Here is a 17,296-nt window from a genome sequence, read left to right on the forward strand (position 1 = left end):
AATGCTAGGATATACGTAAGAAAACTTTACTGCTGCTTTATTTAATGACAAACACTGAAGATTACTGAGTATCTATAGCTAAGGGAATGGCTAAATAAATTGGTATGTCTGTATTATGGAACAGTCTGTAGCCATTAAAAAAAAACCTTAGGAAGCTCATATACTGCAATGGAATAATGATAATATTCTTGTGCTTTTTTTAAAAAAAAAAGTGCACATATAGAAAAAGGTCTGGAAGACTGCTTCTTGGGAATATGATTGGTGAGCAACACAGCAAGAGTTAAGTAGCCAGAGGCAATAAAGGATGTAACCTGCACAGATTACTTTCAGTTTTAAATCATTAAGAGTTGTTCCCCCAAACAAACATGTATTACTTTTATAATATAAAAATGAAATCAAAAACTTCTTTGCCCTCTATCTTCAAATTTTTCTAGATATCATGCTTTGCTTATATGAAAATCTACATTATCCTTGATTGTGATAATTTTCACAATCAAGGGCAACCTAATTCTCTGACTTATGCTGTTTTTACTGCCTTTCAAGTTTTTTATATCTGAACTCTTCAATACTAGTCCTCATGAACAAAATGGAAGAAAGTAATCCCTCTCTATCCCTATTTTACTAGAGCATTTCTTTCACCCTAAAAAACTACTAGACAGTGGTTCACGCCTATAATCCCAGCACACTGGGAGGCCAAGGCAGGTGGATCACTTGAGCTCAGGAGTTCCGAGACCAGCCTGGGCAACATGGAAAATACAAAAATTAGTCAGGCATAGTGGCGCACACCTATAGTCCCAGCTACTTGGGAGGCTGAAATAGGAGGATCACTTGAGCCCAGGAGATGGAGGTGGCAATGACGCGAGATCACACCACTGCACTCCAGCCTGGATGAAAGAAGGAGACCCTGCCTTAAAAAAAAAATAAAAAATTAAAAAATACTAGAGACAGAGTGATACATTATATAATAAAAGAGTCACTGTAGCACTAAGAGGATGTTAGCAATCCTAAATGTATCAAACAAAGCTGTAAAATATGCAAAGAAAAATTGATAGAAATGAACAAGAGACAAATCCACAATTATTGTCAGAGACCCCTCTCTCAATAATCAATAGAACTAAACAGAAAAATCAGCAAGGACAAAGAACTCAGCACCACCATGAACCAATAGGATCTAATCAACATTTATAGAGCACTCCACCCAACAAGAGAAGAATATATATTTGTTCTAAGTGTCCACAGAATATACACCAAGATAGACTGTATCTTGGACCATTAAAAAAAACTCAATAAATTTAACAGAACTGAAATCATACAGAGAATGTTTTCTGACCGTAATGGAATGAAATTAAAATCAATAGCAGTAAATATCCAAACACATGGAAACTAAACAACAGACTTATAAATGACCCATAGCTGCCAGGCACAGTGGCTCATGCCTGTAATCCCAGCATTTTGGGAGGCTCAGGCAGGCGGATCACCTGAGGTCAGGAGTTCGAGGCCAACCTGACCAACATGGAGAAACCCTGTCTCTACGAAAAATACAAAATTAGCCAGGTGTGGTGGTGCATGCCTGTAATCCCAGCTACTCGGGAGGCTGAGGCAGGAGAATAACTTGAACCCAGGAGGCGAAGGTTGTGGTGAGCTGAGATCATGCCATTGCACTCCAGCCTGGACAACAAGAGTGAAACTCTGTCTCAAAAAAAAAAAAAAAAAAAAAAACCATAGGTCAAAGGATAGGAGTTTCAAAGAAAATAAAAATTACGTTGACCTAAATGAAAATTAAAATGAAATATACCAAAATTTATGGGATACAACTAAGGCAATGTTGAGACAAAAGTGTAATTGCTTTAAATGCATACACTAGGAAACAGAAAAAGTTCCCAATAATCTATGCTCCACCTCAAACACTTAGAAAAAGAGCAAAATAAACTCAAAGCAAGTGAAGGAAGGAAATAATAAAGAACAGAAATAAATTGAAAACTGAAAAGCAAGATAGAAAAATCAGAGAAACACAGAACCGGGTCTTTAAAGAGATCAATAAAATTGACAACGTCCACAAGACTGAACAAAAAGGTGAGGACACAGACAAGACACCCCCACGCCCCCACAGACAAACACAATTAGCAACATCGGGAATAAAACAGGAGATATCACTACAGATCGTGCAGACATCAAAAGGATAATAAGGAAACACTGTAAACTCTACACATATTAATTCAACAAGTTAGATGAAACGGACCACTTCTTCAAAAAACACAAACTATCACAACTTACACATACAAAATACATCACTTAAATAGCCCTATAAACATTCAGGAAATGAAATGCATAATCTAAAAACTCCCAAAAAAGAAATCTCTTGGCCCATATGAAATTCTGCCAAACATTTAAAGAATTAAAAACAATTCTACACAATCTCTTTCAGAAAACAGGAAACTTTCCAATTGATTTAATTTATACTAGGGCTACCCTGATACCAAAACCAGACCAAAGCAGCACAAAAAAAACCTACAGAGCAATATTGCTCACGAACATACAAACAAAAGTCCTTAACAAAACATTAGCAAATAAAATTCGGCAATATATATGTAAGTATATACGTGTGTGTGTGTGTGTGTGTGTAGATCAAGTAGAATCTATTTCAGGAATGCAAGGCTGGTTCAATATTTAAATATCAATCAAGGCAATACACCATATTTATAGGCTGAAGAAGAAAAATCACATGGTCACATCAACTGGTGCAGAAAAAGCATTGGACAAAATACAACACTCATTCACTGTTTAAAAAGACACTTAGAAAAACTGTAATAAAAGATTACTTTCTCAACTTGACTTTTTAAAATCTACATAAAATATATAGCTAACATACTTAGGGGGATGCTTTCCCAAGACAGGGAACAAGGCAAGGATGTTCCCTCCCACCCATTTTACTTAACATGGTGCTAGAAACTCTAGCCAGTGCAATAAGGCAGAAGGAAATAAAAGGCATACATATCAAAAATGAAGAAATCAAACTGTTACTATTTGTAGGCAACATGACCAGCTACACAGAAAATAAATTCCAAGGAAATGACAAGGGAAAAAAAAAACCTCCTAAATAAATTCAGCAATGCTGGAAGATACCAGATAAACATACACACACACACACACACACAAACACACACACACACACACACACAAACCCCAATGGTATTTCTATATACTAATAATGAACACAGAAACTAAAATTTAAAATATGATACACCATTTACAATTGCTCCAAAAAAACAACATATTTACAAACAATTCTAACAAAACATGTACTGTACTTGTATGCTGAAAACTATATAACAGCAACAAAAGAAATAAAGACTCTGAGTTCCCCAGACTGAGAAGGCAAGCACAGCTGCTGGCCTCTGGGGAACAAAGGCAGTGATAGGTAGTGGCAGGCAGTTGCAGCACCAAGAATGGTCAAATGCTCTTCTCACCCCTCCTCCATCCACCAGCATGCTCTGCACCACCCGCAAGCCCTCAGCTACACCCACCAGTGCCAGTCACCTGAGCAGCTACCTGCCCACTGTCCCTGTGCCCATAGCATGGGGGAACTGATGAGTCAAAGAGAGTACAGCCTGGCCACTTGACCCACTTACCCTGCTGATTGTCTATTTCTATAAGAGTTTACTTTTCTAAAAACTTTTGTATATAAAACTTTTTTTTAAAGCTGTCTCCAATTAATATTTGATCCAAAGAAGGATCTCTGGAAATTTGGGGTTTTTTGGTTTTGGCTTTTTTTTTTTCTTCTTCTTCTTCTTCTTTTTAGAGACAGGCTGGAAGACCCAGGCTAGAATGCAGAAGCATGATCACGGCTCACTGTAACCTGGAACTCCTAGGCTCAAGTGATCCTCCTGCCTCAGCCTCCTCAAGTAGCTGGGACTACAGGTCCCACCTCACCAGGCAAGGTTTTCGGTTTTGTTTGTTTGTTTTGTTTTGCTTATTGTTTTGTTTGTTTTCTGTAGAGATGGGGTCTCGCCACGTTGCCCAGGCTGGAGGCTTCATTTCTAATCTTTCTATCCCCTCTTCATTGGCTTTGAGATACCCCTGCTGCTTTGGGCTCCTGAGGGCCTTCAGGGCCCCACATTAATGAGGCAGCCACCTAGCAAGTCTGACATGGCTGTCAGTGACCCACTGTTCCAGTCTCTCTCCATGTTGCATTCCACCCAACGGGAAGCAGAAGACACCGTCCGGCAGTTGGAGGTGCTCTCCACATAAAGCGACTTCCCCTGGTGCTTCCCAGCCACCCCATGACCTGGTGACAGACTTGGGAGAGCGGCTGAGTTGGCGTAGCTTTCAGTGGTAGCAATCCCACATTCCATGGGAGGAGTCCCATGACCTCATGGACCAGGACTTCATCCCTTCCAATTCGCTGTTCCGGCAGGAGTCAGTGGCCGCCACCGTGTCCTCGCTGGCGTCAGCTGATCGTCCTCCCCACCGAGCAGCACCCCACCAGCACACCGGCCACCGGCCGCTTTGACTAGCCATGCAGGCCACGGGCATCCGGATGCTGGACCGAGCAACACCGGCCGGGGCCTCCTCTACAGCCGGGAGTTTGGGCCCCTCCCACAGCTCCCTTCAACCTGGAGGACTTCAACAGCGTGAGACCCCTGGGCGACTGGACGGCAGGGCTCCCGCGCCCAGAACTTAACCCGTGTAAGTTCCACCGCAGCCGGCAGGCTGGCAGGCAAGTTCCATGTGGACAGTGTCAAGGAGCACCCCTGGGAACGAGTTCGGCAGCTCTTTGGTCTTCAGTGTTAGCAAAGGCAGCCGTGCCGGCACCCACCCAGCAGTGGGGGCACCCTACAGCCGCAGGCCCCCAACGTCTGGCCCATAGAGGCCCACCTGGGCACAGGCCCCGCTTTCAGCAATGCCCAAAGGCGACTTCCCCCCGGATAGCAGCTCCTTTACCAAGACTATTCCGACCCTGCGTCCCAAGGAACTGCTGAGCAGCAGGGACTGTCACCCTGTGCTGCTGCTCCCCTGGGCTTCTGTGCCACCCAGCCCAACTTCCCACTCTTCCTGCCCGACCAGATGTAGCTGCAGGTCTCGCTGCTCCATTACCAAGAGCTCGTGGCACCCTGTTCCTGCCTCTTGGAGGAGCACAAGCCAAAAAAGATCACTACCCACACTTGGGATTACATAGGCAGCGGCAAAACCTACACAGACAGCTCTCGCCTCAAGAAACACCGCAAACCTACACAGATGAGAAACCTTACCACTGGGCCTGAGATGGCCGTGAGTGGAAATCTGTCCTCTCAGATGAACTGACCAGGCACTATTGCCAACACACAGGGAACAGCCCGTTCCAGTGCCAGAAGTACAACCCTGCATTTTCCAGGTCAGACTGCCTTGCCTTCCACATGAAGCACTTTTAAATCACAAACAGTGGATATGACCCATGCCGCCAGAAGAGAATTCAGTAGCTTTTTTTTTTACCTTTCACACTGTCTCCCCAGTGAGAAGAGGAGTCCACCTGGGAAGCACTACAATCATGGTCAAGTGCTGAACTGAGTCAACTTGTGAGTGAATAATCAACAAAAATTAGGAATCCAAAAGATAAAAATCAAAGAACAGGTGAGATCTGTGATTGGATCTTCTATCACTCCAATTCTAAATCCAACTTGAATATTCCTGGACTTAGAAAACACCAAGCAGGTGACTGGAAGTTGTGGATATAAGGGTATAAATGAAATCCCTAAGTTGAGGGGAGGGAAAACTAGAATTCCCTTGAATTGTGTTTTAATACGATATAAGCATGAAGATCACCTTGTATTCTCTTTGCCTTCTAAAAATCATTATTATGATGTTACAAGAAGAAATTCAGATACAGAAAATGTGTGTTAATATCCTAAATAATGGTGCTTGGTTAGTCTTGGTTCTAAAAGCACTAAACAAGGAAGCCAAAGTTCTGAAACTGCTGCATACTTTGACAAGGAAAATCTACTTTTGTCTTCTGATCTACATTTATGACCTAAGTAAGATAAATAAGCCTTGTTTATGTCTTTAACATTTTGGTCAGATGCAGCGGCTCAACACCTGTAATTCTGACACTTTGGGAGGCCAAGACAGGAGGACTGCTTGAGCCCAGGAGTTCCTAGACCAGCCTGGACAAAACAGTGAACCCTACCTCTTAAAAAAAAAAAAAAAAAAAAGGAAAAAGAAAAAGAAAAAGAAAAAAATTACCCAAGTGTGGTGGTACACACCTGTAGTCCTAACTACTCAGGAGGCTGAGGCAAGAGGATTGCTTGAGCCCAGGAATTCAAGGTTGCAGTGGGCTAAGGTCGCACCTCTGCACCCCAGCCTGTGCGACAGAGCAAGACCCTGTCTTAAAAAAACAAAACAAAACAAAACTTACCATTTTTTGTAGTTTGTTATGCACTGTGGTTTCAGATGTGCAATAATTTGTCAAATGGTTTATTCCCAAGTATGCTTAAGACAGAATAAAATTTTTTTCTATGTAGTTACCTGCCTTAATAAATATGTAATAAAAATTTAAGTAAACTACTTCCGTATATTTGTAAATAACAAAGTAAAAAAAAATGAACATTTTGTGAACAAATGAACATTTCTCATCTCAAGATGAGAGTTATGTTTTACATAAACCTATAATATTTCATCTGGGGAAAAGAAACAGATTTAAGTAAGTAGAGAGACAGATCATGTTCATGGATTAAAACCTCAACATAATAAAGACGACAATTATCCCCAAATGGACATATGGGTGTAATACAATTCTTGTCAAAATATTGGAAAGCTTTTTTGTATATTAGAGAAGATTATTCTAAAATTTATATTGAAAGGCAAAGGAACTAGAATAACTAAAATGATTTTGAAAAACAAACTGGGAGGAATCAGTCTAACCAACTTCAAGACTCATTATACAGCTACAGTAAGTAATCAAGACTGTGTGATATACTGGCCAGGAGCTGTGGCTCACACCTGTAATCCCAGCACTTTGAGAGACCAAGCCAGGTGGATTACTTGGGCTCAGAAGTTCGAGACCAGCCTGGCCAACATGGTGAAACCCCGCCTCTACAAAAATACAAAAAAAAAAAAAAAAAAAAGCCAGGCGTGGTGGCACACGCCTATAATCCCAGATGCTCGGGAGACTGAGACAGGAGAATCGCTGGAACCTGGGAGGCAGAGGCTGCAGTGAGCCAAGATTGCACCACCGCACTCCAGCGGCAACAGAGCGAGACTCCGTCTCAAAAAAAAAGAAAAAAAGACTGTGTCGTATTGGCAAGAGACAGACATATAAATCAATGGAACAGAATGGAGAACCCAGAAAGAGATCCACACAAAAATGCTGAACTGATTTTGTACAAAGGCACAAAAGCAATTAAATGGAAAAAAGATGCCGTTTCAACAAATGATGCTTGGGCAATTGGCTTTCCATAGGCAAAAAAAAAAAAAAAAGAATCGCAACCCAAGTCTCGCACCTAAAGCTAGGCAAAGAGTTCTTAGACTTAACACTAAAAGCACTGCCACAAAAGAAAAAAATCATAAATTCTACATCATTAAAATTAAAATATTTTCCTCTGGAAACCATATTAAGATAATAAGAAGACAAGGTGCACAGTGGGAGAAAATATTAACAAACTACAAATCTGCCAAAAGACTAGCATATATAAAGTAGTCTCAAAAGCAACAGTAGAGGCCAGGCACAGTGGTTCACACCTGTAATACCTTAGGAATTACACCTTGGAAAGGTGAGGCAGAAAGATGGCTTGAGGCCACAAATTCAAGACCAGCCTGGACAACATAGCGAGACTCCATCTCTACAAAAAGTTAAAATATTAGCCGGGCATGATGGTATCTGCCTGTAGTCCCAGCTACTTGGGAGGCTCAGATGAAAGATTTGCTTACGCCCAGGAAGCTGAGGCAGTAGTGAGCCATGATCGTGTCACTGTACTCAAGCCTGGATGAAAAAGCAAGACCCTATCTCAAAAAAACAAAACAAAACAGTTAATACAAACAATCCTATTAGAAATGGACAAAAGACTTGGAAAGATGTTTCACTTAAGACATCATTAGTCATTTGTAATACGCAAATTAAGACCACCCTGGGGCATCACTACATACCTATCAGAATAAAAGTAGTGACAACACCAAATGCTAGAAAGGATGCAGAGAAACTGAATCCCTCATACACTACAGATAGGAATATAAAATGGTACATCCAGGCCAGTGTGGTGGCTCACGCCTGTAATCCCAGCACTCTGGGAGGCCGAGCCAGGAGGATCGCTTGAGGTCAAGAGTTTGAGACCAGCCTGGCCAACACAGTGAAACCCCGTTTCTACCAAAAATATAAAAAATTAGCCAGGTGTGGTGGTGCACACCTGTAATCCCAGCTGCTCTGGAGGCTGAGGCAGGAGAATCACTTGAACCTGGGAGGCGGAGGTTGCAGTGAGCCAAGATCACATCACTGCATTCCAGCCTGGAAGTCAGAGCGAGATTCCATCTCAAAAAAAAAAAAAGTACATCCACACTGGAAAACAGGGCAGCAATATCTTAAAAAACTAAACATGCAACTACCATACAACCCTGCAAGAGCACTCCTGGGCATTTATTCCAGAGAAAGGAAGACTATGTTCACATAAAAAAATAAAAAAACCTGGCTGGGCATGGTGGTGCACACCTGTAATCCCAGCACTTTGGGAGGCTGAGGTGGGTGGATCACCTAAGGTCAGGAGTTCGAGACCAGCCTGGCCAACGTGCCGAAACCCCGTCTCTACTAAAAATATAAAAATTAGCTGGGCATGGTGGTGGGTGCCTGTAATCCCAGCTACTCGGGAGGCTGAGGTGGGAGAATCGCCTGAACCCGGGAGTGAGAGGGTGCAGTGAGCCAAGATCGTGCCACTGCACTCCAGCCTGGGCAACAGAGCTAGACACCATAAAAAATAAAAATAAAAAAAAGGAAAAACCTGTCCACAAATTTTTATAGCAGCCTTATTCGAGATAGCCAAAAACTGGAAACAACCTACATGTTTTTCAACAGGTAAATAAAAAGACTTGTGATATTTTCATACCATGAAATACTACTCAGCAACAAAAGGGAACAAACTTGATAAAAACATCTTAGATAAATCTCCAGAGAATCATGCTGACTGAAAAAAAGTCAGTCCTTATAGTGACTCTAGATAACCTCAGGCTAATCACACACCCCCACGTGGCAGCAACAACCCATATGAACGTCTGCCATATCAACTTTTGATGATAGTCACCATGCCTACCACGGTGACCATGGGTGACAGGGAATCAGGGTTTGATTCCAGAGTCAGAGTCTGAGAAATGGCTACCACATCCAAGGAAGGTAGCAAGCATGCAAATTACCCACTCCCAACCCAGGGAGGTAGTGACAAAAAATAAAAATACAGGACTCATTCAAGGCCCTTCAAGTTTTTTCTTTTTAAAAAGTTTTTTAATTTATAATATAAAATTTAAGAAAACAGAAAAAAGCCAATCCAAAGGTTACATACTATATGATTCCATTTATGGAGCAGTCTTCAAATGACAAAATTACAGAAATTAAACAGATTAGAGACTGACAAGGGTTAAGGAAGAAGTGGGGGAAGGAGGAAACTGAGTGTGGCTACAAAAGAGCAACAAACATGAAGAATCCTTGGAGTGATAGAAATGTTCTGTATCTCACTGTATCAATGTCAATATCCTAGTTCTAACATTGTACTATAGTTTTTCCATATATCACCATTGGGGGAAACTGGATAAAGTACAGACAGGATCTTTCTGCATTATTTATTACAACTGCATGTGAATCTACGATTATCTCAAAATAAAAAGTTTGTTTTCTTAAAAAAGATGGTAGATAGTTCCATCTGAAGTAGCACTTACGGCCAGGCACTGTGGCTCTTGCCTGTAATCTCAGCACTTTGGGACAGTTAGGCAGAAGGCTCACTGGATGCCAGTAGTTTGAGATCAGTCTGATCAACATAGTGAGATCCCATCTCTAAGAAAAAGAAGAAAAGAGAAAGAGAGGAAGGAAGGGAGGAAGGGAGAAAAAGAGGAAGGAGAGGAAGGGGAGGGAGGGGGAGAGGGATGGGGGAAGGAGAGAGGGGGGAAGGGGGAAGGAAGAGAGGGAGGGAGGGAAGGGGAGGGAGAGAGGAAAAGAAAAGAAAAGGCAAGGCATTTATACAACAGCTTCCAAACAACACTGTATCTGAAAACTGGTCATTAGGATTCTTGGCATTTGCCTTTAAAAAAAAAAAAAAAAAAAGAAGTCTTATTTTGGGCAGCCAAAAATCATCACTTGGAAGCATACTTTGTCATCGGAGGCACAAAAGGGTATGTTCCTTATTAACAGGACATATTCAATCTACAGTTAGTAGTAAAGTTATCTGTTATGCCCCAAAACCAGTTGTCCATCAAGAATTCTGGGTCCCAAACCAGGCTGAAATAAAATATAGGCACATCCTCCTTTTAAAAGATCCAAGTTAGGAACAGCCAGATTTATTCCCAAAACAATGCACTGGTTTACCAAAACATGTTTTACCTTTCAAAGGACCTCTTTGTGGCATGCTTCCTCAGCACATTTTAAAGGACCCTTTTGATTAAAACTCCACTTAGCTCTTCTTTTTCAGAATCTTATCTGCTTAAGCCATATGGAGCACTCCCCCATGGGACCAAGTAACTCCTCTCAATTTCACAGGGGAAGACACTAAGGCTTAGTTACATGACCTGCTCAGGATCCTGGGTAGTAGCAGTCCTGTCTTCTAACTCCTGTATCACTGCTCTTGTTCAAGTCCATTATTTCTGCTATTCCAACTTTAAACAATTATTCTGGTGGGATTCTCTTCCATTTAGACCTCACATTATACAGAGACTGTTAAACTGAACCCTGCAGGACACAGTCCTCATGAAACCCAGAGATAGAGGCACTTTGGACAGCTGCTTTATAATACTGATGAGGAACACCCAGGTCCATCACGCTGTGAAATGAGAGAGAACAGGTCCTTTAGGCAGGAGCTGGCCACATTCTCTTTCCAGCTCTGTCCCTCAGTACACATTTGTCTTCACCAACTATCTTACCTAACTACGGGTTGGCTTTTTTACCTTGAGTAAAACAGCAGCAACAAGAAAAAATATTTACTTCCTCTTCAATGAAAGGAAGAGTACAATGAGATAAACTTAATTGTTCATGTTCCTCAAAACTGAAGCATAAATTATACATGTGGCTGGACAATTATAATCACCAGCCCGGGACCATCCTTCTTTGGGGTTCAGATTCTTTTCAGTATTTACAACCCCTTTGCAACGGAAGGGGACAGTTTTAAGAGATTCAATGATTTGCCTGAAGTCACAGAATTTGACCTGTGTCTCATCTGTTTCTAAATCCTTGTGTAGTCTTCTTGGTGTCACATGCTGCTATTCCTAATCATTAGGGATACAGGGAAAAGAAAAGGTTTAATTACTACTGTCAAGTAGGCCAGGGCTTTTCTACATCAGCACTACTGACATTTTGAATGGAATAATTCTTTGTTGAAGGAGGCTGTCCTGTAGGATATTTAGCAGCATCCTTGGATTCTAACCACTAGAGGCCAGTAGCATTCCCCTCTGCCAAGCTGTGACAACCAAAAATGTCTCCAAATGCTCCCAAATGTCCCCCACTGAACAAAATTGCCCCTGGTTGAAAACTACTGTGCTTTACATATAACATACAAATACGTGGAAACAACCACCTAAGAGAAGAACTTTACAGAAGGCATAATTCTCTTCAAATATCTGAAAAATTTCCATATAGAAGCAGGAACGGATTTGGCATGCCAGGGAGCAGACCTATACCCAGTGGGTTCAAGCTACATAATAATAAAATCAGCTAACATTTATTCTTCCTATGTGCCAGGCACTGTTCAGTACACTTTGAAGTATTATTTCATTTAGTCCTCACAATAACCCTGTGAAGTCAGTAGTACTGGCCCCACTTTACAGGTGAAAAAGTTGAGGCTCAGAAGGGAATAGTTAAAATAATTTGCCCAAGGACCAAGAGCTAATAGCGAAAGGCAGAACTCGTACTCAAACCAAGGTCCAATACTGACCCCAAGCTCTTAATTGCCAAGTATTATGACCATGACAAATTAAGGATTTTACCTCAGTAAAATAAAGAAAATAAAGAACTTTTTGACTTAAAAATTGTTTCTTTCATATGGAGATTTCTCAAAGAACTAAAAATAGAACTACCATATGGCCCAGCAATTCCACTACTGGGTATCTACCCAGAGGAAAAGACGTCATTATACAAAAAAGACACCTGTACTTGTATGTTTATTGCAGCACTATTCACAATACCAAAGTGATGGAACTAACCTAAGTGTCCACCAATGGTTGACTGGATAAAGAAAATGTGGTATATATACACTATGGAATACTACACAGCCATAAAAAAGAATGAAATCAGGCTGGGCATGGTTATTCATGCCTGTAATCCCAGCAATTTGGGAGGCTGAGGCAGGAGGACTGCTTGAGTCCAGGAGTTCAAGACCAGCCTTGGCAACATAGACAAGATCCCATCTCTACAAAAAAAATTTTAAAAATCAACTAGATGCTGTGGTACACATCTGTAGTTCCAGCTACTCAGGAAGCTAACGTGAGAGAATCACCTGAGCCCAAGAGGTTGAGGCTACAGTGAGCCATGATCACACCACTGCACTCATGACAGAGTGAGACTCTGTCTCAAAAAAAAAAAAGAATGAAATAATGTCCTTTGCAACAACATGGAGCTAGAGGCCATTATCCTAAGAGAACTAATTCAGAAACAGAAAATCAAATACTCCATGTTCTTACTTATAAGTGGGAGCTGAACAATGGATACACATGGACTTAAACATGGAAATAACAAACACTGGGGACTCGAAAAGGAGGAAGATTGAGGGAGGTTGAAAAATTACCTATTAGGCCGGGCGTGGTGGCTCACGCCTGTAATCCCAGCACTTTGGGAGGCCGAGGAGGGCGGATCACGAGGTCAGGAGATCGAGACCATCCTGGCTAACACGGTGAAACCCCGTCTCTACTAAAAATACAAAAAAATTAGCCGGGCGTGGTAGTGGGCGCCTGTAGTCCCAGCTACTCGGGAGGCTGAGGCAGGAGAATGGCGTGAACCCGGGAGGTGGAGCTTGCAGTGAGCCGAGATCGCGCCACTGCACTCCAGCCTGGGCGACAAAGCAAGACTCCGTCTCAAAAAAAAAAAAAAAGAAAAATTACCTATTGGGTACGATGTTCATTATTTGGATAATGGGTAAACCAGAAGCCCAATCCCCACCAGTAGGCAATATATCCATGTAACAAACATGCACATGTACCCCCAATTCTAAAATAAAATTTCTTTAAAAAAAGAACTGTTTATTTTGCAAACAATGATTTCCGCAGCCACCATCTCAATCCCATCTGTCCAGATCAGATCCAGAAAACCTGCCTTCCTTCGTAACTTTCAGGGAAGTGTCTGCTCTGAACTCCACTGAGCCCCTGTACAATACTCAATCCTTCCTATTTCAAGTTACTCAAACTTAGTAACATCCTACTTAGATGACAAGCTCCATGAGAACAGGGGCAACCAGCTTCTCACATATATTACACCCACCCCCACACAAAGCCTTGCACATACTGTGGCTCAATAAACACTTTCTAAATAAATGTTCCTGAGGCCGAAAGCCTCCCATACTACCCCTACCCTCCAAAGCCCACACCATGAGGGATGTTTTAAGCAAGCACCTTGAAGAGATGTGATTCTTGCATCAGAACTGAAGATTTTATTGGATATGCTCTGAGTTTTTTCCAACTCTGAGAATCTGAGTCAGGAAAAGTCAGAAAGGGACAGATGACGGGCAACATAGGCTTCCGGCTACATCTTCAATCAAGCTACCAAGGACTCCCTTGACTATGACCAGAAATCATGTGTCAGGGACTACATCTATTTATGCGTGCACGTATATGTATATACACTTACATGTACATGTATACATATACACATATACATGTATATCTGCAAATGCATATCTATCTCTCTGTTCCCTCTGTAAGAAATTAAGCAGATAGGTGGGCGCAGTGGCTCACACCTGTAATCCCAGCACTCTGGGAGGCCAAGGCAGGCGGATCACCTGAGGTCAGCAGTTTGATACAGCCTGGCCAACATGGTGAAACCCCATCTCTACTAAAAATACTCTACTAAAAATTAGCTGGGCATGGTGGCAGGCACCTGTAATCCCAGTTACGAGGGAGGCTGAGGCAGGAGAATTGCATGAACCCAGGAGGCAGAGGTTGCAGTGAGCCGAGATCGCACCACGGCACTCCAGCCTGGGAGACAGAGTAAGACTCTGTCTCAAAAAAAAAGAAAGAAATTAAGCAGACAAACATCTACAAGGTTTCTGAGGCCCTGAAGCCAGCGCAAGGATGTACAAATAACTAGGAGTCTCTTTCTTCCCCTGGTATATGAACGGGGTAAGGCAAATAATGCTCTACAGTAATGTTCCCCATAAAATACCAGCACACCTGCCAAGCAGTTCTACCTCCCTCAGGTATCAGCGTCTGACACCCTTTCAAGAAAGTGCCAAGTGGCCAAGCCCTGTTCTTGGAAGAAACGGGAGCTCATATGTGTGAGATGCTTTGAAGAGATGCTCACATACAGTGGAGAGGGAGAAGGAGAAGCATACTTTGGAACATTAAATATTAAATTGGAGGCCACCTGTCAAGAGAAAAACTCTAAATAGAACTAGATTCATTTTAGAGAACCCAGGTTTCCAGGCTATACTTCCATTTCTCTGGAAAAAAAAAAAAAGTTATGCCTACTTTTATACAAAGTAGAAGCCCATCTTCTTACCATATCCAGCTAGTGGCAAGTTCTCTGAGCTAACCTGAGGGTAAAGTGGATGGAGAGCTGGCTGAGAATGCCACACAGCAATCAAGCAAACACTTTGCCCAAGGGTCAAACTAAGTGGAACAGTTGTTGACGGAAAAGTCGTGGCATAAACCATTTGTGGTCTCTCCTTAACTTTCTCAGTGTTTTTGAGCAGTAGAGAGAGGACAGGAACCACCAACACAAGTTTTTCCTACCATCACTAGGTTTCTCACCACTGTACCTGGGATATTCTGCTTCTTTCCTTCCTAACCTATCTCCGTCAATAGCATGGCATCTTCTGCCCTTTATATGCAACCAATCACCACCCAAGAGAGGCAGAGATCTAACTATCCAAAAAATGCATTCAGACAGATAAAACAAGAGCCAGTGCAAAATGAAACACATCAGCGCCTCCCAGGAAGCTTCCAGGACCAACCACAAACACTCTTTTTCAATTTACAGACAGGTTTTTTCCTTTTTCACCTGACTACTGACTCGCCCAACTTGGGATAACCACCAGTCAGAAGCTTTTAAATGCATGTATCTCATTCCAGGGGGCCAGGTGTAAACCAAGGCCAGTTGAAAACCGGGGCCATTTAATGAGATGTGGGTTTAAATGGGCCTATTTCTTTTTAACCTACCATTGTAGAGCAAGAAGTGAGCTTGGAAGCCTGCAGTTTAGCGCTTGTCACCAACCCCTTTTCTAAAGTCAAGGCAATTAGGCCCATGACTGTTAAAAATCTATCTTAAAGCTCTTGTCCTGCGCACATCAATCACAGTCACGGCTGAAAACAAACACAGAATTTTAAAAATTTCTTTATCCACACCCAAGGACAAGTGTGAGGGCAGCCGAGAAATCATGGCGACAGGAACAGCCGGTGTCCAAGGGGGCAGCTGCTTCTGAGACCTGCTTTGAGACAGGGCAGAGAACCAACCCAAGGTACTTTTCTCTCCCAATGTCTCTCCCCCGGCTCATTCACCATATTTCGGTCCAACAAACTGTTTTTCTCCTTTGAGAGGTTTATGGCGAGGGCAAGAGAGGCTGAAGGGACGCGAAGGGGAGACGCCAGGGATTTGTTGCTACACGTAAAGCTGGAAAACGTGCAGCTGTTTACTACCAGCGCCCCGGAGACGCCGAGCGCAGCTTGCAGCTGAGCGCTCCCCTCGGGCCCCGACCCCGCCTCCCCCACCGTGCGTGCCCCTCCGGCTTTGGAGGCGACGCGCCACCTGCCCTCCCCGACGCGCTCGCCGGACGCCGAGCCCCCCAACCAACACCGCGCGGGCCCCCAGGGCATCAGCTCGGTCTCCCCTCAGCCCCCGCGCCGCCCACACCAAGTTACCTCGGAGGCCCGGGTTGTCGTCTCTGGCCCGAATCTTTCGGATTTTGACGGGGCGCCCGCTCAGGGTAGACAGGACCAGACGTTGGCGCAAGAAGTTGCACCCTGCGTAGCTGAGGGAGTGCGCCTGAGTCGCCATGTGCGCGCTCTCCGAAGAGACGTGAGCAGCCCGAGAGCGGCGACTTCGGACAAACGCGGGACTCGTGACTCCGATGCTGGTGGTGGCGGCGACACCGACGGCGGCGGCTCAGGCTGCCTCCAGCAGCCCAGACGCGTCCACGTGGTTTGGAACAGGAAGACGGAGAGACTAGACACCGGGTCAGAGGGGAGCGGGGCGGAGCCAGTGGCCACCTCCCCGCCTCCCCGCCCGACCGGGGCGGCCCCCGCTTCGGGCCACGCCGCTATTGGCCTGCGCCGGATCAGGGCGGTGCCCGCGCCGCACCTCCATTGGCTTGCGCTGAAGCTGGGCGGTGCCCAAGCCGCGCTGCCATTGGTCCGTAGTGGAGTTGGGCGGTGCCCGGGCCCTGGCAACAGCGCGCGGCTGGAGGGAACGCGGGAGGATGGCCAGGGAACCCCGGCGCGGGAGTTGCCAGTCGGGGCAGTCTCCACTGTGTACCTCCTGGTGTGGTAGCAAGGGGAGATGGCGGACTGAGATTGATGCCTACGACGTGCCGGATTCTTAGCATTACTACTTACGGCAACTACTGGGGTGAAGATGCTATTATCTACCCCTCCTCTTTCTTACTAAGAGAGACAACAAGGGTTGGTGCACTCACCCTATCGCAGGGATGCTGCTCAGGGCACTGCCGGCGCAGTCCCGCAGCTCCATGCTGTAACCCTGCAAGGTAGAGCCATCCTGTCTTACTCATGGATAAAGGCTCGAGGAATATTGCAAAGCTGACAGTGGCAGCCTATACTGAGACCCGAATCCTCCCACAGCAGGCCGTTGCTTATTTTATTGAGACACCTCTTTGCCCCTTTCTCACGGGTCCCTTCGTTTATCGTCATTGCGTTTCATGGCAATTCAGGCCCTCCTACCTCGCATGCTTCAAGATAGATAGTTGTAATAACTTCACACACA

At 43.9% G+C, this 17,296-nt stretch overlaps 1 protein-coding gene across 1 annotated transcript in view; it reads right to left on the bottom strand.

The window, feature by feature from the left end:
* Window positions 1-16,614, bottom strand: part of RCL1 (RNA terminal phosphate cyclase like 1) — a 64,924-nt gene extending 48,310 nt beyond the window's left edge. The window contains exon 1 of the mRNA XM_004047769.5: window positions 16,219-16,614. Coding sequence (XP_004047817.2) covers window positions 16,219-16,354 — 136 coding nt within the window. The 5' untranslated portion in view covers window positions 16,355-16,614. The remainder of the gene's footprint in view (window positions 1-16,218) is intronic.
* Window positions 16,615-17,296: the final 682 nt, after the last annotated feature.

Source organism: Gorilla gorilla, chromosome 13, assembly GCF_029281585.2.
Source record: "Gorilla gorilla gorilla isolate KB3781 chromosome 13, NHGRI_mGorGor1-v2.1_pri, whole genome shotgun sequence".
NCBI classification, from domain to species: Eukaryota; Metazoa; Chordata; class Mammalia; order Primates; family Hominidae; genus Gorilla; species Gorilla gorilla.